Genomic DNA, 21,857 nt, shown 5'->3' with positions numbered 1-21,857 from the left:
TATGAGATATTGTTTTGATATGTAGATTTGTTTTTTCAATGTTAAGAAGATTGATAACTGTAAAAATGTCTCATTCGTATATGATATGTCTATAACCGAGTCCCCAACATGAGACAAGTTTGTTTAAAAAGTAAATAATTTTATTTTTCTTATATTATATAATAAATATATATTATTTACTGATAATAAAAATATAGTTATTCATCTATCACAAATATCTATGCAAATATGTGAATCAAGTACAACAATCAAACAACATAATGATTTCCACAAAGAAAATTTAAAAAATATATTTATGTTATGTAGTCATATTTTATATTTTTTAAATAATATAATACAATATTATACATTATTTTTTAGAATTGAGAAATACATATAATATCTTATCCGCGCGTAGCGCGGTTAAAAAATCTAGTATGTTGTAAAAACGAGAGAGAATAATCTTATGTTGGCTACTTAGTTAATTATAGCTAGTTTTTTTTTTTTGATGAAATTCTAAATTTATTGATAATGATCAAAAGAATTAATAGGCATTTACATGAGGGAACAAGAAAAATAAAAGCTATACAGCTATAAGTTAAGACAGAAATAGATGCTTATTGGCTATGTAATTTGTATACATACGACCAAAAAATTATTCAAATTGTGACTTCAAACCAGCGCCGCATGAGCCCCTCCATTTATAGCTAGTTTGATTAATCCATGCAATTTTCCTAACATGTTTTCCTATGAAGTGTAATGTTTTCTCATAAAATAAATAAAACAAATACGGCGACTATATAAAAAATACTGCGAATACAAACCTAAATTAAATTAAGAAAACATGTGGGGTCTCTCCTCTCTTACCAGTTACCCAAACAGAAACAACTTTCGGTGCCTTTGGCTCTCTGTTGTTAATGGGATCACAATATCGTATACCAGTCTCACATCATGGTAAATCTAGGGTTCATAACTACAGAAATGTAACTGGGTTTCACCTGGAATTATGCAGGTGGACGAGAGAGGCGGAGATGACACCAGATCAGGCAGGAAGAGATCTAATTTTATTCCGATCTACTTTTCTTTGCATTCTCGATTCTGACAATGGCGGAAAAATGAAAAAAATGGATAAATATTTTGCCTCCAAAAGCACTTTCTTGCTATAGTAGTCATTTTCATGTTCCGCTTTTTTTTTCGGAAAAGTATTTTATATCATAGCAAGGAAACATACAAGAACCTACATGATGGCGGCTATAGAACCTACATTGGGGCGACTTACAACATAAGGTAACACAAACCCACATGAAGACGGCTACTACAACCCACTCCGGGACAGCTTGATGAAACGAAGACAAGGATAACATCTGAAATTACAACTAGAAGAGAAGCTACGAATTTTCCAAAAATCGTAAACAAATTGACTTAGCAGATTTACAATGGTCGGGAATTGTCGTTGCTGCCCATAGCTCGCCACACGAGAATCTCCACCTCCATACTCAAGACACCATGACTTATCGTTGCTGCTCACGCCCGCCAACCGATAACGTCCAAGAAACCAAGACCCTACGACTTCATAACCTCGACAGGATGAACCTCTACTCGATCCACACCACATTCGGATACGGGTGCGACGAACCTCTACTCGATCCACACAAAATTCGGATACGGGTGTTACGCTCTCAGCGCCCACTTAATCCTAGATAGAAGCTCGAACACACTTTACACCAAAACGAAGCTCAGCGCCCACTTAATCCTAGATAGAAGCTTGAACACACTTTACACCAAGACGAAGCCTTACCAATCGAAACTCTGGACACATTCACGGAAAAGGAATCGAAACGGCAAGCGACCACAGCTACCACCACCATACGAATAAAAACTACTAAGACAACTCTCACAAAACATTTAGAATCTACCACCACTTAACTGGTAAACAAGACCACAAAGGTCTCTTGATATCAATTACTTAAATCAGGCCAGCACAACGACAATGGGAACCGCTGCTCCAGACACTGACAACAAACGTCGCTGACTCTACAGTAACAACGCATAACCTAATCAGCCACACAGTCAAGACCTATCCTCAAAAACACCAAGAGAGAGCTCCAGAAAAAAATGAAACATGGACGCTCTCAACACCCATAGGCTCCGACTCTCACTGACATAGACTGCTCTAAAATACCTGATTACGCGTTTAAGCACACACCAATTAACCTAATGTGCCAACAATACCACAATCGAATGGTATGTCATTGTAGCATTTTAGGATCGAATCCACAGAGAACTAGAGACTTATAACACCAAGAATACACAAACCTTCCTAATCTAAGCAAACAAGAAGATAGATGATTTGTAACAAACTAATATCCTAGAAATATAAACAAGGTGATCTCAAATCCAATCAAGAAATAAGTGCAAGAATTCAATCAAATACTAAGGATGGATCCATGGTAAGGATAATTGATATAAGGTGATCAAGGTTCAATCTAAAGGTGGCAACTTTCAATCAAAGTAATCTCTTAAGTCTAAACACAATTCTAGACAAGTCCTATGTCTAGGTAAATGCCCATTTGCTTAGAAATCATTAAACATCAAATGTCTTTGGCTTAATTCAATCAAGCAATCTTTAAGTTCAAGTTCAATAACTATCTAGCAATTTTAACATCAAGTGTCCTTGGCTAATCTCACTAGAGCTTAGTTGAGTTGATTCAAACACTTCATCTAATCATGTCTGATGAGAAGTGTTTAGATATCAGGTTTAGAGTGATCAAGACTAAACAAGCATTAAAAATACTCAACAAGCAAGTTCATACAAGGATCTACAATAAAACACCCTAAATCTACACTTAATCACCCTAATCTACCTTAACCATGAATCCAAGGAGTGTCTACTCTCTAATCTCCATGAGAAACCTCAAACCCATGATGGATTCAAGGCTCACCATGTTTATGAGAAGGAGAAACAAGATATAAAATTAAGAACTTCCTTAGATTATGATATAAAGATTCAAGCTTTTTTACAAAGGGAGGCAAGTTCTTGAGAGAAAAATGAGATTTTTTTAGGTTTTTAGGTTTAAAACTATATATAAGAGATGCCAAACTCGAGCTGGTTTAGTGAATTAAACCGGGTCAAACCGGAATAAACCGGTCAATCATTCATCTTCTTCTCCACAGCGACGTTCGCATCTCGCTCCACCAAGTCGCTCTGGTGATTGATCTTCGATGTGGAATTTGCCGAGCGAGTTCATCAAGTCGCTCGAATCACTCGCTCCAGCACACGCTCATGATGCGGCGACCTCACTAACTCGTTTTGCCAAGTCGCCGTGAACTTCTTCGAGCTTGAGCTCCGATTCGTTCTTCTTTGTCTCGAGACCCGAGCTTCAGCCGTCGTCTCCTTCGTCGTCACTGGCTCACGGCCTCTCTATCTCCCGTGGCCGTGCTCATTCTCGTCGTCGGGATCGAGCTCCAACGGCATCAGCATCGGCGCCTCCACTGCCAGTCTCCGCCGTCGTGCTCGTTCTTACCGTGACAATCTCTCCTGTCGTGGTGGCTGCCGGAACCGTCAGAATCAAGTCTCGCTGTCGGGATTCAGACACGGCGAAGAGAGCTCGTGAGCTTCAATGGTGGTTTCTTCAATATTGCAAAACCAGTCCCTGACCTTTTAAATACTTTCAATTCGGACCCATACTTTGGAAAGTGCAGAAACCTCCCTTTGATTCAGCCCCAAACATTTCGAACTTGCAATCTAACCCAGCGAGTATTTCAAAACTGCAACCTTGGTCCCTGAACTTTGGATAACTTCATATTTGACTCAAAACTTCCGTAATGTGCAATTTAACCCTTGAATTCCGCCCCAAACTTCCCAATAAGCATTCCAACCCCTATGATATGCAAATGAGTATGCAAATACAACACAAAGACCTAAATGCAACCTAAAATGATCATGATAAGCTAAAATATGAATCTAAAATTTATAAAAATCATGAGATATCAACTCCCCCACACTAGTCCTTTACTTGTCCTCAAGTAAACTTTCAAGAACATGGGAAGTGATGTTTCAATACACAAATGTAAATTCATGACCTTAAGAAACTCTTCAATGCCATCATTGTGATATCCTTACAAAATCATACCAAATAGCAAGAGCAAGATGTTTTTATTAGCTCTAACTTCTCTCGGCCTATCAATTCCTTTGATATTTTAACTCATTATCATGAATCCTCAAATCAACCAACTCTCACATTCAATAAGAAATATCATAAGTGAATTCTCGCAATTTGCCAATTGGTCCAAATCATTTGGTTTGGTGAGAAAAAAAATGGCTTAATGTGAAGAATGAGAAGGGTCCAAATACATTTTGCTATGGTGACTTACACTCAAGAATAGGAGTTTGATCATTATGCAAAATTTATCTAAGAAAAGGAGCAATTAATGCATACATAAATCGGTTCTCATCATTGTACCCTTTTCCTAGACAATTTTTAAGTTCTACCCTTTCTTTTCTTCATCTCAAATCCCAAATGTACACCCATTTTTATCTCTTACCCAATGAACACTCTTTTCTCTTTTTTTTTTCTTTTCTTTTTGGGGTTTTTATTGACACAATCTGAGCTATATATATATATTTTTTTTTATTATTATTATTTTTTTTTTTTTATTTTTTTTTTTTTCATTTCCTTTACATAATCTTTCCCAATTCAATCCTCAAGATCAAAATAATTAAAGCACATCATTCCAACCACCATCCTAGATTCTAGCCCAAAAGAGGTCCCTATGCTAGCAAGAGATGAGAACAAATCAATGTCGCTCCTAATACTCTCAAGATTTTGCACATGACAAGCTTTCATCAAAAAAAAAAAAAAACTCACTCAACAATTAATGATGGTTTGAAAGAAGGGAAGGGTTTAGGGTATGGACTACCACTTATCCAATGATCCCCGTGGTCCCCGGCAAGGGTTGATACACCTGTAGTAAATCGATTATAACTTATCCAATACAGCTCCAAATGACTTGAAACCACTTCCATTGGAAAGCTAACTCAATTTCCAGTGTCTCCACCAATTTTGAGCTTCAGAAAAGATCTTTAAGGCTTTCATCCGTGTTCATCTTTCACTCTCCGGATTCGGGAGCGACCTCGCTGTGTCGCTGCGAGAGGTCGCTCCGGAATCGTTGTCTCCGGGTGATCAATACGCGAGCGACTCTTCCCTGTCGCTCTAGTGAGGTCGCTCCAGACTGGTGACCAGAGCGACTTGGTGGTGTCGCTCCGGACTGGTCGCTCCAGACTGGTGATCAGAGCGACTTGGTGGTGTCGCTCCGGACTGGTCGCTCCCATCCCTTGCTCGCCCAATGACCACTCTAAACACTCCTTTTTGAGCTCCAAATGCCTCCAAGTACTCCATGTGGTACTCCAATACCTGATAAGGACTCATGTATGCAAAATGCAACCTAAACATGGCTAAATCCTAATCTATATGATCAAAATGCACATGGATGAATGGATAAAACAATAGAAATATGCAAGATATCAACTCCCCCAAACTTGTTCTTTACTTGTCCACAAGTGAACTTTCTAGAACTCATAGGGAGAGAGGTTGAAGGTGGGAGCTCATAACCAAAAGAAACACCACTAGCAAACACAATTAGCACACTCTCTTATTACACTCTAGCTTCTCTAGGCCTATCTCAACTCCTTTTGTCCCTACACTCATCATCAAGCATCCACACATTCAGATCTGCCAACTCTCACATTCATTAAGCATAAGATATCAAGTGAATTCTTGCAAATGGTCAGTTTGTCCAAGTCATTTGGTTGGGTAAGGGAAGGCTTTTATTCAAGTGATTCAAGAGGTTCAAAACATATGATCTTTAAGGTGGTTTTACTCTCAAAACAAGTAGCCTTGACATTGCACATAATATATCTAAGAAAGGGACCAACTCATGCATACAATGCTCAATCTCCATTGTTCTACCCTTTTCCCAAACATATAAGTTACACATTCACTCTCAAATGTCAAACCCAACTCACACCTCTCACCAAAAGATTCTAAAAACATCAGCTCTTTTTCCTTGAAATCTATAAGGGATTTTTCACAATCTCAAAATGTCTCTCAGCTCCTAACAACTTTGCTAGCCCCCTTTTTCTCTTTTTTTTTTTTTTTTTTTTTTTTTTTTTTTTTTTGGTTGGGGGCCAAGACTTTTCAAAATTAGAGCTGGAGGTTCTCTACTTATCCCAATAAATCAATTCACTTGAGCACAAGAATCTATCTTTTTTATTTCTCCCAAATCATGATTACAACGCTCACCCTCCCACCTATAGCTAGACAATAGAGTGTCCAATCCAGCAAAAATGAAGATCAAGCATTGTCGTTCCCGATACTCTCAACATTATGCACATGTAAAACTTTCCGAAGAAGGCCTCACTCATCAAACAATGAAAGCTTAAAAGGAAGGAAAGGTTTTGGGAGTGGTCTACCACTAGAGTTTGTCAAAAAGAATGGCATAAAAGATGCGACAACTCAAGTGTGTATAGCCATGACTCAGTACACAAGAGACCCTAAGCAAGAAGCATTAAGTTCATTCAGTTCAAATAAGGTTGTAGCTGGCTTCAAAGACTGAGTTTCTACAATCAATAAGTTTCGAGAAGAGTTTTCAAGGCTCGAAACATACAAGTCTTTTCGAGAGGTGCATGGATACTCAGGTGCAACGTAGTGTTCTTTACAAGGTATTTAAAATCATTGCTCCCAATGCAAGTGAATGCAACCTATATGCTCTAGACTCTCCTAATGGTGCAAATGATGCAATCTAAATGAAAAATCTTTTTTTTTTTTTTTTTTTTTTTTTTTTTTTGCAAATAGGTGTTCAATGCATGACTCAAATGTAACACAATGAAAGCAAACATGATCAAATGCTTGGTACCTCCCCCAAACTTTAGATACACAGTCTCTGTGTTCAAGGAAAGAGAGAGATACCGAGAAGAAAACTAATTTGCAAAAATGAAATGGTATGTACAAGGGAGAGAAAGAAGTACCTCCTATGGATAGTATGTGGGGGCAGATGCCCCAGCATCGTCGTCGTCAGGAGGGAAGGTGGTGTAGTAACCACGGATGCTGAACCGGAGCCTCCATACCATGGTTGGCTCTCAACCTCGTGAATCTCGTCCTCACTGTCTGAAGAAGCGAGGGATGGGGATTTGTTGCCTGAAATGGAAGGTTGAGTGGGTGGGTTCCTCCACTTACGCTGAAGCTGCGCAGCAGTGAGGGGGAAACCAAGAGCATCAGGCGGTGGTGGAGGCTGGGGTTTGAGGTGTTCGCAAAAGCGAAATCGGCTGAGCTACATCCAGCTATTCCTCCCCTAGTTAAGACATCAGCTACTTTCTTCATGAACTTGGCTGAAGTCTTTGCCTGCTTCTTCACAGTCTTGCTTAGCGCCTTGCATTTATCCTTCAGCTTTTCTATCGTTCTGTCCTGAGCTTTGTTCCACCTCTGGAGACGACCAATGTGGTCGTGAGCATCACGGAGAGCTCCAGGTGGAAGGACTCCGTCATGGGGCTTGAAGTAGTAGCGCGGAGGTCCATAGATATGCTCAGATGTGTCTGCAACAGGCGAGTCAGGTTGCGTAGGGACACTCCTTTTCCTTGATGGAGCTTCTTGAATTGGATCGAGAGGACCGTGTTCTCCGAGAAAGTACTCCTGGGGAATGTTGAAGCTGACAGCTCCAGGTATCTCTAAACTCGTCACGTTCCGGTTTGGAAGAACCACCTCGACTGGCTTGCCCTGCAAGTAGTAGTGGTAGACGTAGTCCTTCCCATACATCCCACTGAAATATGTGGCAATCCTCAAGTAGGTGCCATCAATGAACCTAGGCCCCGCTGCGTCCTTTCCCAAGGGAACATTCAGAAATTGGAGCAGTGGTGTGATCATTCCGCCTATCCCCATCTTTGGGCGCGAATCAGTGGTGTACCACGCCCAATCTCTATAGTGCTCGAGACGGCCCACAAAGAAACTGACCATCCCAAAAGTAGCATAGATGTCAGTGCTGGGAAGGGGTAACACTCCAGGTTGAGCGTAGGGACGGATAGCCGGACAGAGCAGTCTCATGTCTTCCTCAGTAACCGTACCAGCTTGCTTCCGTGGGTAAAAAGCATGGACTAGCAATCTGTGGAGGTAGCGTACAGACGGGTGTCGGATGTGTGAGTTCTTGTCTGCCCCGGTAGAGTGTTTGTTTCCAGTAATCAACTTCCAGAGCTCTGTGGGGAGGTTCTCACACTGGGAAGTGAGTGGTCTTCTAGGTCTTGGAACCCCATGACCCTCCCAATGTCCTTGAAGTTCATGTTGAATTCTCTTCCATTGACCTTGAACCTGATTTTTCCCCATCCTTGTCTCACGTGCGCCGTGTCATGGTAAGTGACCACAAGAGAGGATAGGAACTGACAAGTGACATCCTTGTAGAAAGGATAAGCCATGGTGAGGAGTTTTGGCATCTTCAAATGTCCCAGCATCGTCTCAATATCAGACTCTAGACCCAACTCCTTCAGCAAACCGAGGTCGGCAAACCTGGTTGGAGCCCAAGTGACTCCATTCTTCAAATGGTCATATAGCTCCTCCACAGATGGAGTTTTGGTTCTGTCTCGATCAACAGCAACCCCTTTGCCCTTTGACATTTTGGCTTTCTTCGTAGGTGCCGGCTCATCTTCACTCTCAGTTTCACCTTCCTCATAGGTGGGAACTGGTACGCTTTTTCCTGCCCTCTTCTCGTGTTCTTTCGATTTCTTTGCAGCCAGCGTCTGCTGTCTCACAGTCCTCTGCGTCCCTGAGCCAGTTGGCTCGCTGGTTAAAGCTTTTCCTCTTAGTGCAAACTCTTGACTTTCGGCTTCTTGCCTCTCAGCTTCCAACCTTCCCTTTGTCTTCTTAACCATTTTAACCTGAAAAAATTACAAACTTGGAAAGGGATAAGTAGATGGAAGTAAAGAAAAGTAAGAAATTTCAGCATCAAATTTTTTGCAAAAGTGAACTTAACAGGTGAATTTTTCAGTTTAGACTCAAGTTCAACACAATGCAACAATGTAACATCTTAACGCATCTAGTCCACCCACAAACATACCCAATTAAGATCAAATTCGAAAAACCCCCAAATCCATGAATCCTAATTTTGCCTAAGTGCGATTTAAACTCAATTTCACCATTAATTCAACAACCCAACTTGATAGATAAACTTTCCCTAGTCTATTTCACCACAATCTAGCAAGAAAAGAACCAAATTTCGACTTTCAAATTCTAGGGTTCATGGACCTACGAATTTGAATTTAAAAACTCAATACCTTGCTCTGGATGAAAGGAAATGGTGAATGGGTAGTGAAGAATAGACTACAGGGGCGAAAGCTTGGATTTAGAAACAAGAACTAGTTGATTTGGTTGAGAATTGAGAAGGTTTTGGGAATTTTGGTGTGGGTGAGTTTGAGAGAGTTTGTGAGTTTTTGAGAGGAAGGGAGAGTGATAGAGATGGAGTCGCCGGGGGTTGGGGTTTGTTTAGGGTCGTCCGGTTCAGTCTAGGGTGGTTAGGGTCGGTTTACTTGAGTTAAACCGGGTTTTAGAGTTAGGAAACTTACCTGGACCGGTGCGGGAGCGACGTGAGGGTGTCGCTGGGAGAGGTCGCTCCCGAGTAGTTTCCCTGCGTCGTGCTTCTACTAAACCGCGAGCGACCTTGGAGTATCGCTCTGGAAACCTCGCTCTGAGTTGGAGCGACGTCAAGGTGTCGCTCTAGTGTGTCGCTCCGGTTTATGGGTAGGGAAAGGAAAAAAGATCTTTTCTGAAGCTCAAAATTTGGTGGAGACACTGGAAATTGAGTTAGCTTTCCAATGGAAGTGGTTTCAAGTCATTTGGAGCTGTATTGGATAAGTTATAATCGATTTACTACAGGTGTATCAACCCTTGCCGGGGACCACTGGAAAGTTGATGGGATTAACCAACTTCCCACTTTCTTCCACCCACCTTACCTTTGCACGATTTTTATTACTTTTATGTATAATATCTGCTTTATTTTTATCATAAGAGTGGGCAAGAAACAATGATTATCCAACTTTGTAATAATTTAACTTGTCAAAACTCTCTCTCTTTGAAATATCATTGTTCTTAGTGTTCTTGAGCTGTTCTTCAATTGTTCATCATCTGTTCTTGAGTTTTAATTTCGTTTTGCTTATTTAATCCTTGTTTATCTTTATTCTCTGTTGTATCTACTTGAATATGCTTCAATCTATTATGAGATTAAGTGTTTTCATGAAGATTAGTGAGTAGTTTCCTTAAGAATTCATGGGTTAGGGAGATTAGAGTAACTTAGTGAAGATCTATGGTGTTATTGTATTAGATCCTTGTATGAACTTGCTTGTTGAGTATTTTTAATGCGTGTTTAGTCTTGATCACTCTAAACCTGATTTCTAAACACTTCTCATCAGACATGATTAGATGAAGTGCTTGAATCAACTCAACTAAGCTCTAGTGAGATTAGCCAAGGACACTTGATGTTAAAATTGCTAGATAGTTATTAAACTTGAACTTAAAGATTGCTTGATTGAATTAAGCCAAAGACATTTGATGTTTAATGATTTCTAAGCAAATGGACATTTACCTAGACATAGGACTTGTCTAAAATTGTGTTTAGACTTAAGAGATTACTTTGATTGAAAGCTTGTCACCTAGATTGGATCTTAGTTACTTGAAGTCAATTCCCTTAGCCCATGGATTCACTTGTCTAAATTGATTAAAACCTTGTTGTATTGCTCTGTTTGCTATTGTTACTTGTCACACACTCACAACTATTGAATCTGCTTAGCTTAAGAAATGACTTGTATTCTCACTGATTCACATCACTAGGACTGGTTCGACATTCACCCCCCCTACACTACAACATTTGCAATAGGCAGAAAAACCTATTATCAATTTGGCGCCGTTGCCAATCCTAGTCTGATTGTGACATTGCGTTTGAGTCTTTGCTTGAGACTGAGTTTTACTTTGTTTTTAAGTTACTAATTATCTATCTTCATATATATTTGGATGACAGGTGCATGAACTTGAGAAGCAAAGGATCAACAAATCTTGAACCAAGAGTGGAAAACATCAAAGCCTTAGAAAGAGAGTTGGGAAGACAGAGAAGAGAAAGAGAAAAGCAAGCCCACTTACATAGATTGGGGCTTGAGATGGAGAGAAACCCGAATCAACCGGAAGGTGTCTATGAAGTTGATGATCATAGACAAAATGTCCAAGAAGTTCCTCCTGGAGCTGCTCAAGAGGGCAATGGTCAAGGAGCTGCCAACCTTCGACCTAGACAACCACAACGCCAACCTAGGGCCATCGGTACATATGATCAACCTAACATAAATGGGAATAGGTTGGGCATTAGGGGACCCCCCAGTTGCCAACAACAATTTCGAGATCAAGTCCAGCCTCATCAACATGATTGAAAACAACAAGTACCATGGACTTGCCTTGGAAGACCCACTAGATCACCTTGACAGATTTGATAAATACTGTGGCTTGTCAAAAACAAATGGAGTTTCAGAGGATGCTTTCAAGCTCAGATTGTTTCCCTTCTCTTTGGGAGACAAGGCTCACACTTGGGAGAAAAACATCTCAACTGATACTATCACAACTTGGGATGAATGCAAGAAGGCCTTCCTCAACAAGTTCTTCTCTGCTACAAGGACTGCAAACCTTAGAAATCAGATATCTGGTTTTCAACAAAAAGGACTTGAAGGATTTTCAGAGGCATGGGAGAGATTCAGAACCTACTTGTCTCAATGCCCCCACCATGGCTTCAACAATGAGAGCTTGCTAAGCACATTCTACAGAGGAGTCTTGCCTAAATTCAAAAGCCAGCTTGACACTGCAAGCAATGGAAACTACTTGGGGAGGACTGTCGAAGATGCATTAGAACTCTTGGAGAACATGGCACAAAGTGATTCTGTCTACAATGATGAATATGACAGAAGAGACAGAAGTGGGGGAGGAGAAGATATGACCACAAAAAGAGAACTGAAAGCAATACAAGAAAAGATTGACATGCTACTATCAGAAAAGAACAAGAAGGAGGAGTTACATATGGTTTCTGAAGCTGATGGAGTAGAATGCCAAGAAGATATGTACTATGTCAATGCTCAGGGTACATGGTACAAGAAGGAACATGACTATCAAAACCAGAACAACTACCAACAGAAACCCTTCTACAACAACCAACAGAAGCCATTCAACAACTACCAGCCAAAACAATTCTACAACAATCAGCCTAAGCCATTCTACAACAACAACCAAGGTGGTTACCAACCAAAACAGAGCTTCCCTCCTGGATTCTCACCAAAACCAAATCTACCTACACAAGAACAAGCTGGATCATCAACACAACCTCCACAAGAGAGTAGTACTGAAGCGATGCTAAAACAATTATTGGAGGGACAAGCAAGAAGTGAGAAACAATTAGGGTATGAGCTGAAAAATCTACACAACAAGATTGATGGGAATTACCATGATCTAAACAACAAGTTCAAAAACTTGGAGAACCAGTTTGTCTCTATGACAGCCAGCTCAAGTCGCCAACAAGGTACACTACCTGGAAAGCCTGAACAAAACCCAAAGGAGACAATGAAGGCAATCACCCTAAGGAGTGGAAGAGAGTTGCCTCCTAAAGTTCTCATTAAGGATAATGAGAAACAAGGTGGGGAGGTGGTCATCAATGTAGATGATGATGTGGTGATTGTGGATGAGAAAACTAATGAGGAAATATTGGAGAAGATAGTTGAAGCTAAGGGCAAGAGAAAGATTGGAGAGGAGAAATTTGAGAACAAAAATGAGGAGGTTACATCAACAAAGGAGAAATTGTTCACTCCTCCTCCCTATGAGCCAAAACTTCCCTTTCCTGGAAGATTCAAAAAGCAACTCCTAGAGAAATACAAAGCCTTGTTTGACAAGCAAATGAGTGAAGTTCAGCTCACCATGCCCATAATTGATGCATTTATGCTGGTTCCACAATACAGCAAGTTCTTGAAAGATGCTGTAGAACAAAAGAAGAAAGAGATGGAAGGGATGGTGATTCTTACTCACGAGTGCAGTGCCATTATTCAGAGAATGACTGTCCCAAGGAAGCTACAAGACCCTGGTAGTTTCACCCTGCCATGCGCCATTGGACCTTTGACATTTGAGAAATGTCTATGTGACTTGGGAGCAAGTGTCAGCCTCATGCCACTATCCATTGCCAAGAAGCTTGGGTTTACACAATATAAAAAGTGCAAGATCTCTTTGGTGCTGCTGATCGATCTGTCAAGCTCCCCATTGGCATCCTAGAAGATCTTCCTGTAAAGATAGGAAATTGTGAAGTGCCTACTGACTTTGTAGTGCTTGAGATGGATGAAGAGCCTAGAGATCCTTTGATCTTTGGGAGACCTTTCTTGGCGACTGCTGGAGCAATGGTGAATGTGAGAGATGGCACAATTGATCTCCACCTTGGAAAAGATCACATTCTCCATTTTGATATCAAGGAGATGATGAAGAACCCCACAACTCAAGGAGAAATATTCTACATTGATGAGATGGATGCCTTGGCTGATGATTTCCTTGAAGAGTTAGCGATTGAGGACTCTCTCCAACAGGCCCTGACCATTGAAAGAGAGACCCAAATGATTGAAAACAAAGAGAGTGATGAGCTAGTAAGAAGGCTAGATGTTCACCTTCAGGAGGATGGAGAAGATGAGTTCATGGAGTTGCCACAAATGACACAACATGCTGCCTCAGCAGACATTCAAGAGAACCTCCATCAAGCTGATTGGAGTGAGCTCAAGGCACCAAAAGTGGAGCTTAAACCTCTTCCCCATGGTGTAAGGTACGCTTTCCTTGGACCTAATGAGACATATCCTGTCATTGTGAGTAGTGAGCTGACTGAGAATGAATTGTCTATGCTTTTAAATGAACTTAAAAATTATAGAAAAGCACTAGGATACTCACTTGATGACATTAAAGGAATCTCACCATCTTTGTGCATGCATAGGATACATCTAGAGGATGAATCTAAAACTTCAATTGAACACCAAAGAAGATTAAATCCTAATTTGAAAGATGTTGTTAAAAAGGAGATAATCAAGTTGTTAGATGCTGGTGTGATCTATCCTATCTCTGATAGCAATTGGGTTTCACCTGTGCATGTAGTTCCTAAAAAGGTGGCATAACAGTTGTTAAGAACGAAAATGATGAGTTAATACCAACAAGAACAATAACTGGACATAGGATGTGCATTGACTATCGAAAACTGAATGCAGCCTCTAGAAAGGATCATTTCCCTTTACCATTCATTGATCAGATGTTAGAGAGGCTAGCTAACCATCCTTATTATTGTTTCCTTGATGGATACTCTGGATTTTTCCAAATCCCTATACACCCAAATGACCAAGAGAAAACGACATTCACTTGTCCTTATGGTACCTTTGCATATCGAAGGATGCCATTTGGACTGTGCAATGCACCAGCAACATTCCAAAGAGCAATGATGTCAATTTTCTCTGATTTTATTGAGGATGTAATGGAGGTGTTTATGGATGATTTTTCTGTATATGGTTCTTCGTTTGCTACTTGTTTGTCAAATCTTTGCAGGGTATTACAGAGATGTGAGGACACTAACCTAGTGCTCAATTGGGAGAAGTGTCACTTCATGGTCAATGAAGGGATTGTTCTTGGACACAAAGTTTCTGAGAAAGGAATTGAAGTGGACAAAGCCAAGATAGATGTCATGGTTGGTCTAGCTCCACCAAGAACAGTGAAGGATATAAGAAGCTTTCTGGGTCATGCCGGTTTCTATAGAAGATTCATCATGGATTTCTCTAAGATAGCTAGACCATTGACCAGGCTGTTATGCAAAGAAGCTGCATTTCACTTCGATGAGGAGTGTATGGAAGCTTTCAAAAACCTGAAGAATGCACTCATCAGTACACCCATAGTTCAGCCGCCAGATTGGGATCTCCCCTTTGAGATCATGTGTGATGCAAGTGACTTTGCTGTAGGAGCAGTCTTAGGCCAGAAGAGAGACAAAAAGTCACATGTGATCTACTATGCAAGTAGAACACTTGATGAAGCTCAAGCTAAATACTCTACAACTGAGAAGGAGCTATTGGCCATTGTCTTTGCATTTGAGAAGTTCAGAAGCTACTTGGTTGGGTCAAAGGTGACTGTCTACACTGATCATGCTGCATTGAGACACCTCTTAGCCAAGAAAGATGCAAAACCAAGACTGTTGAGATGGATTCTGCTGCTACAAGAGTTTGATCTTGAGATCAAGGACAGGCCCGGAGTTGAGAATGGAGTAGCTGATCACCTGTCCAGGTTGAAGGTGGAGTGTGGAATCCCTATTGATGACAGACTTCCAGAAGAGCAAATGATGGCTATTCATGCAGTGGTAGCTGTTTGTGAGACGGGAAAGAAACTTGAAAAGGTGAAGGCAACTGATGAGAAGGGTCCTTGGTATGCTGATATAGTCAACTACTTAGCTACTGGAAAAGAACCATTGAACCTTGAAGGTTATACCAAGAAGAAGTTCTATAAGGATGTGAAGAGATATTATTGGGATGAGCCTTACCTCTACATACTTTGTAGAGATCAACTCTATAGAAGGGCAGTGGCTGAAGAAGAAATTGATGGGATCCTTACACATTGTCATGGATCATCCTATGGAGGCCACTTTGCTACCTTTAAGACGGTTGCAAAAGTCCTACAAGCTGGATTTTGGTGGCCTCACATGTTTAAAGACACCCAAGACTTTGTCTCAAGGTGTGACTCTTGTCAAAGAAGAGGAAACATCACCAAGAGGAATGAAATGCCTCAAAACCCCATCCTAGAAGTTGAAGTGTTTGATGTCTGGGGTATTGACTTCATGGGGCCTTTTCCTTCCTCTTATAGCAACAAGTACATACTGGTGGCTGTAGATTATGTCTCTAAGTGGGTGGAAGCAATTGCAAGTCCAACCAATGATGCAAAGGTGGTTCTAAAAATGTTCAAGAACATAATCTTTCCAAGGTTTGGGATTCCAAGAGTTGTGATCAGTGATGGAGGGTCTCACTTCATCAACAGACTGTTTGCAAACCTCCTTAAGAAGAATGGTGTGAAGCACAAGGTTGCAACTCCTTACCACCCCCAAACAAGTGGTCAAGTTGAGATTTCCAACAGGGAAATCAAGTCCATTCTGGAGAAGATTGTGGGGGTTACACGGAAAGATTGGTCCATCAAGCTTGATGATGCATTGTGGGCTTATAGGACAGCTTACAAGACACCTTTGGGGACTACACCTTTCAACCTTCTCTATGGAAAATCTTGCCATCTACCAGTTGAGCTTGAGTACAAGGCACTATGGGCAGTCAAGTTGCTGAACTTTGACATCAAGAGCGCCAAGGAGAAGAGATTGATCCAGCTGAATGAACTTGATGAGATAAGACTTGAAGCTTTTGAAAGTTCAAAGATCTACAAAGAGAAAACAAAGGCTCTCCATGACAAACATATCCTGAAAAGAGACTTTAAAGAAGGAGATCAAGTTCTTCTATACAACTCCAGACTGAAGCTGTTTCCAGGCAAGCTCAAGTCAAGGTGGTCTGGTCCTTTCAAGATTAAAGAGGTTAAACCTTATGGAGCAATAGTTTTGTGGACTTCTGATGGAAGAGAGTTCACCATCAATGGACAAAGGGCGAAGCTTTACTTGGGAACCAAATCGGAAGACCTGGGAGCTTCAATTCCACTGTCTGATCCTACCCCGGCCTAATCTAAAAGGAAGCAAAGTCAAGCTCGGGACTTAAAACAAGCTCACTTGGGAGGAAGTCCCATGGGTATCCTTGTAAATATTGCATTGGTATTTTCATTTTTCATCTTAGTGTTAAAAAAAAAAAAAAAAAGGTACCAAGCATTTGATCATGTTTGCTTTCATTGTGTTACATTTGAGTCATGCATTGAACACCTACCAACAAAAAAAAAAAAAAAAAAAAAAAAAAAAAAAAAAAGGTACCAAGCATTTGATCATGTTTGCTTTCATTGTGTTACATTTGAGTCATGCTCTGATACCAAAAAAAAAAAAAAAAAAAAAAAAAAAAACTCACTCAACAATTAATGATGGTTTGAAAGAAGGGAAGGGTTTAGGGTATGGACTACCACTTGAGTTGTCAAAAAGATTGGTAAAATGGTTTATACAAGCTCAAGTGTGTGTAAAGCCATGATTTAGTACTCAAGAGACCATAAGCAAGAAGCATTAAGTTTGGATTTAGTCAATTAAGATCGGAGTTGGTTTCAAAGAGTAAGATTCAATGAGTCTTAAGAGGAGTTTTCAAGGCTCGAAGTCTACAAGAAATTCAGAAGAAGCTCAAGCTACTTATTATGATTCAAAAGGGTATCAACAATGAGTTCATTGCATGAGTCCTGCATAGGGATTTTACCTATGCATTCTATATGATCTAGACTCAAACCTAAAGATGCAAATGTATTTTTTTTTTTATGGATTTTCTATGCAAATGGATATGCAATGCTTATGACAAGTAAACAAAACAGAAAACATGTGAGATAAGTAGACTCTCCCCCCCACACTTACTTCACACAGTCTCTTGTGTGAGAGCAAGGTGAAAGAAGAGGTCTAGAAGAAACAAACAAGAAGACTATATATTTACAATGGTTGTAGAGATACTTAGCTTGGAGTTGCTTGATGGAGTTGAATGATTCTATCACTTGTAGCTTTGCTGGATGGCCATCTTTCTCTTTGATTAAGAGGAGAATCACCTAAAAATTTTAAACCCATTTATTAAACACACAAAAGAAAAACCACACAAGTAAAACAATAATATATATATGGATAGACATGGGACTTCCTCCCAAGTGAGCTTGTTTTAAGTCTCTAGCTTGACTTTGTGTGCTTGCTAATCATAAGTATCAAAAGGCTGAGCCAATGCACCTTTGGTCTTTCTCCTACAAGAACAAGAAACCAAGTGTGCAAAGAAACACACTACTGTCCATAGAAAATAGACAGATTTTTCCTCAAAGAGCTTCACTAAAGATATGACATGAGTTATGAAATGCTCCTTGAGGTTCAGATGATCATGAGAATCAAAAGCATTAGGTGGAAACACAAAATCAACTACATGTTCAAATGAGGTTTTAACAAAGTAGTCAACTCTATCTCCATCAATCAAATAATACACAATGTTCACATTCTCATGATAGTTTTCAGCATGGGGGTTTTCTATCTCAAGCAAGAGCTTATCCACATCAAGTTCATCCCCTAAATCAGGAAGTTCAAGAAGAGGTCTAGGTTCATCAAGAATGAAAAACTCAGATTCAAGATCAAATGAAGCACATAGATAGCTCTTGTCAAAACAAACTTCAATATGATCTCTAACAAGTTTTTCTATTCTCAACTCATCTAGTTTCTTAGTTTCACATATCAGATCAAGACATTCATTCATGAGCACAAGAGAATTAAGACCAGAGATATTATTCTCACCACAAGGCAAGCATATTTCCTCGAGTTGAAGTTTTAAAGTGGAAATTTCTATACCTTCCAGTTGGAGTGGTGGAGCCCAATACATTACCTCATTAAGGGCACAAGCAGCATCTAACTCATACTGGGTAACCTCCCTTTCTTCAAACTCTGCTCGGTCCCTAATGAGGTGTATCCGGATAAGTTGTGCTAGGTTTCTCTTTGTCTTGTCCCGATTCTCTTTCATTCTCTGAAGCCGATGCAACTCATCCCTTTGGTCTGGTGTGAGTATGCGTATATCAAAGGGTGGTGGCTTCACATATGGCTGATCTTCAATGCGATCTTCAAATGTCTCTTCCTCTTCTTGTGGCTTCTCAGAGTAGCTTGAAGCCATCTCTAAAAATAACAAAAGCTAGAAGAAGAGGTTAGTAGCTATACAAAAGCAAAACAAAGCATAAGAAAATAAAGCTTAATCTCAAGAAAGTTTGAAATCTTAATGACAAATCTACTTAGTTCCCCGGCAACGGCGCCAAATTGATTACGCGTTTAAGCACACACCATTAACCTAATGTGCCAACAATACCACAATCGAATGGTATGTCATTGTAGCATTTTAGGATCGAATCCACAGAGAACTAGAGACTTATAACACCAAGAATACACAAACCTTCCTAATCTAAGCAAACAAGAAGATAGATGATTTGTAACAAACTAATATCCTAGAAATATAAACAAGGTGATCTCAAATCCAATCAAGAAATAAGTGCAAGAATTCAATCAAATACTAAGGATGGATCCATGGTAAGGATAATTGATATAAGGTGATCAAGGTTCAATCTAAAGGTGGCAACTTTCAATCAAAGTAATCTCTTAAGTCTAAACACAATTCTAGACAAGTCCTATGTCTAGGTAAATGCCCATTTGCTTAGAAATCATTAAACATCAAATGTCTTTGGCTTAATTCAATCAAGCAATCTTTAAGTTCAAGTTCAATAACTATCTAGCAATTTTAACATCAAGTGTCCTTGGCTAATCTCACTAGAGCTTAGTTGAGTTGATTCAAACACTTCATCTAATCATGTCTGATGAGAAGTGTTTAGATATCAGGTTTAGAGTGATCAAGACTAAACAAGCATTAAAAATACTCAACAAGCAAGTTCATACAAGGATCTACAATAAAACACCCTAAATCTACACTTAATCACCCTAATCTACCTTAACCATGAATCCAAGGAGTGTCTACTCTCTAATCTCCATGAGAAACCTCAAACCATGATGGATTCAAGGCTCACCATGTTTATGAGAAGGAGAAACAAGATATAAAATTAAGAACTTCCTTAGATTATGATATAAAGATTCAAGCTTTTTTACAAAGGGAGGCAAGTTCTTGAGAGAAAAATGAGATTTTTTTAGGTTTTTAGGTTTAAAACTATATATAAGAGATGCCAAACTCGAGCTGGTTTAGTGAATTAAACCGGGTCAAACCGGAATAAACCGGTCAATCATTCATCTTCTTCTCCACAGCGACGTTCGCATCTCGCTCCACCAAGTCGCTCTGGTGATTGATCTTCGATGTGGAATTTGCCGAGCGAGTTCATCAAGTCGCTCGAATCACTCGCTCCAGCACACGCTCATGATGCGGCGACCTCACTAACTCGTTTTGCCAAGTCGCCGTGAACTTCTTCGAGCTTGAGCTCCGATTCGTTCTTCTTTGTCTCGAGACCCGAGCTTCAGCCGTCGTCTCCTTCGTCGTCACTGGCTCACGGCCTCTCTATCTCCCGTGGCCGTGCTCATTCTCGTCGTCGGGATCGAGCTCCAACGGCATCAGCATCGGCGCCTCCACTGCCAGTCTCCGCCGTCGTGCTCGTTCTTACCGTGACAATCTCTCCTGTCGTGGTGGCTGCCGGAACCGTCAGAATCAAGTCTCGCTGTCGGGATTCAGACACGGCGAAGAGAGCTCGTGAGCTTCAATGGTGGTTTCTTCAATATTGCAAAACCAGTCCCTGACCTTTTAAATACTTTCAATTCGGACCCATACTTTGGAAAGTGCAGAAACCTCCCTTTGATTCAGCCCCAAACATTTCGAACTTGCAATCTAACCCAGCGAGTATTTCAAAACTGCAACCTTGGTCCCTGAACTTTGGATAACTTCATATTTGACTCAAAACTTCCGTAATGTGCAATTTAACCCTTGAATTCCGCCCCAAACTTCCAAATAAGCATTCCAACCCCTATGATATGCAAATGAGTATGCAAATACAACACAAAGACCTAAATGCAACCTAAAATGATCATGATAAGCTAAAATATGAATCTAAAATTTATAAAAATCATGAGATATCAATACCGCGTCGCAACTCCAGAAATGGCTGACACCTCTCCTGCCAGAGCAGATCTTGCGAGATCTCAAATCGAAAACGAGACTCCAAACCAGAGGCACATACAAGACGGGTAGACACAGAATCGACGGGAAAGCAAACAGAAAGGAAAAGGAAAGGAGGAGGGAATCCTCGGCGCCGGTACGCGCCGCCAGACGTCGAGGGTTAATCAAATCGCTTTAAGGTTTTCTGGAGAGGATAAGGTGTTTTTTTTTCTGGTGGATAGTTTTCATGTTCCCGCTTAAAAAGAAATATTTTCCTAGCACTAATTTAAGAGATTTTACTTAAATAGCATAGAAAAATTGTTGACGAATGTGGTTAATTTTTTCAAGATAAAGGGGTTGACTGCCTTGGTCGAAAAGGCTTCACATGCATACATGTTTACTGAATTTCAAGAACGTTTCACCGTTATTGTTGATCTGAGTCATGTGCTTGGAAGATATCTACAGGAGGCTGATGTGAGAAAATGGGGTTGTTCTCTCTTCCCTGGATTCAGGTATGACATTAGGACCAATAACCTGCAGAGTCGATACATTCAGTTTTGAGATGACCTAGACAATATCCAGTTATTCTTTTGCTAGATAGTATAAGAATTCCTTTGCTAAATGTTGATCCGATGGTTCTACGAGCGTCGCTTGTTAAGCTCGAAGAATATTGACCATTTAACCGTTAAGGTGGAGAAAAAGATTGATAGGAGAATTGTGAAGGCAAAAGGGTTTCAAGTTTACGAGGTTGAAAACTTCAGATCCCTTGTTAAAGGAGACAAGTATGATTGTCATGTTGATTTAGAAAAAAGAACATGCATATGTGAAAAGTACGATTTAGTAAAAATACCATGCAGACACGCTGTTCCTACAATTTATTCACGAGGTATGGCCGTATAAACACATGATCTTGGTACCTATTTATTTTCAGTTTTTTTTTTGCAGCATATAGACATTACTCGGTCTCTGTTTTTTTGACATATGTATGGAAGTACACAGATTTACTGATGGCGCCTACACCACTGCAATGTTGAGAACTACG

At 40.2% G+C, this 21,857-nt stretch overlaps 1 protein-coding gene and 1 non-coding gene across 2 annotated transcripts; one reads left to right on the top strand and one right to left on the bottom strand.

Annotated features, from left to right (window-relative positions):
* Window positions 1-11,225: 11,225 nt before the first annotated feature.
* LOC125592623 lies at window positions 11,226-13,304 on the top strand. Its single transcript, XM_048767942.1, has 4 exons — window positions 11,226-11,324; window positions 11,577-12,429; window positions 12,544-12,922; window positions 13,073-13,304. The coding sequence occupies exons 1-4, from the start codon at window positions 11,226-11,228 to the stop codon at window positions 13,302-13,304; spliced, it is 1,563 nt and encodes a 520-aa protein (XP_048623899.1).
* LOC125593595 lies at window positions 11,679-11,785 on the bottom strand. The gene has a single exon (XR_007329497.1). It is a non-coding gene; the product is annotated as a small nucleolar RNA R71 (small nucleolar RNA).
* Window positions 13,305-21,857: the final 8,553 nt, after the last annotated feature.

The sequence above is a fragment of the Brassica napus genome, chromosome C9 (genome assembly GCF_020379485.1).
Source record: "Brassica napus cultivar Da-Ae chromosome C9, Da-Ae, whole genome shotgun sequence".
Taxonomy (NCBI): Eukaryota; Viridiplantae; Streptophyta; class Magnoliopsida; order Brassicales; family Brassicaceae; genus Brassica; species Brassica napus.
Note: the sequence above shows the minus strand (reverse complement) of the source record. Positions and strands in the feature narration are given on the sequence as shown.

Excerpts from the sequence above, each read along its gene's own strand:
- LOC125592623 (XM_048767942.1), top strand. The coding sequence starts at position 11,226 with ATGTCCAAGAAGTTCCTCCTGGAGCTGCTCAAGAGGGCAATGGTCAAG. Across the intron at positions 11,325-11,576 it reads ACGCCAACCTAGGGCCATCG|GCTCACACTTGGGAGAAAAA; the intron begins GTACATATGATC and ends TTGGGAGACAAG. Across the intron at positions 12,923-13,072 it reads CTAGAGAAATACAAAGCCTT|TGCCATTATTCAGAGAATGA; the intron begins GTTTGACAAGCA and ends TCACGAGTGCAG.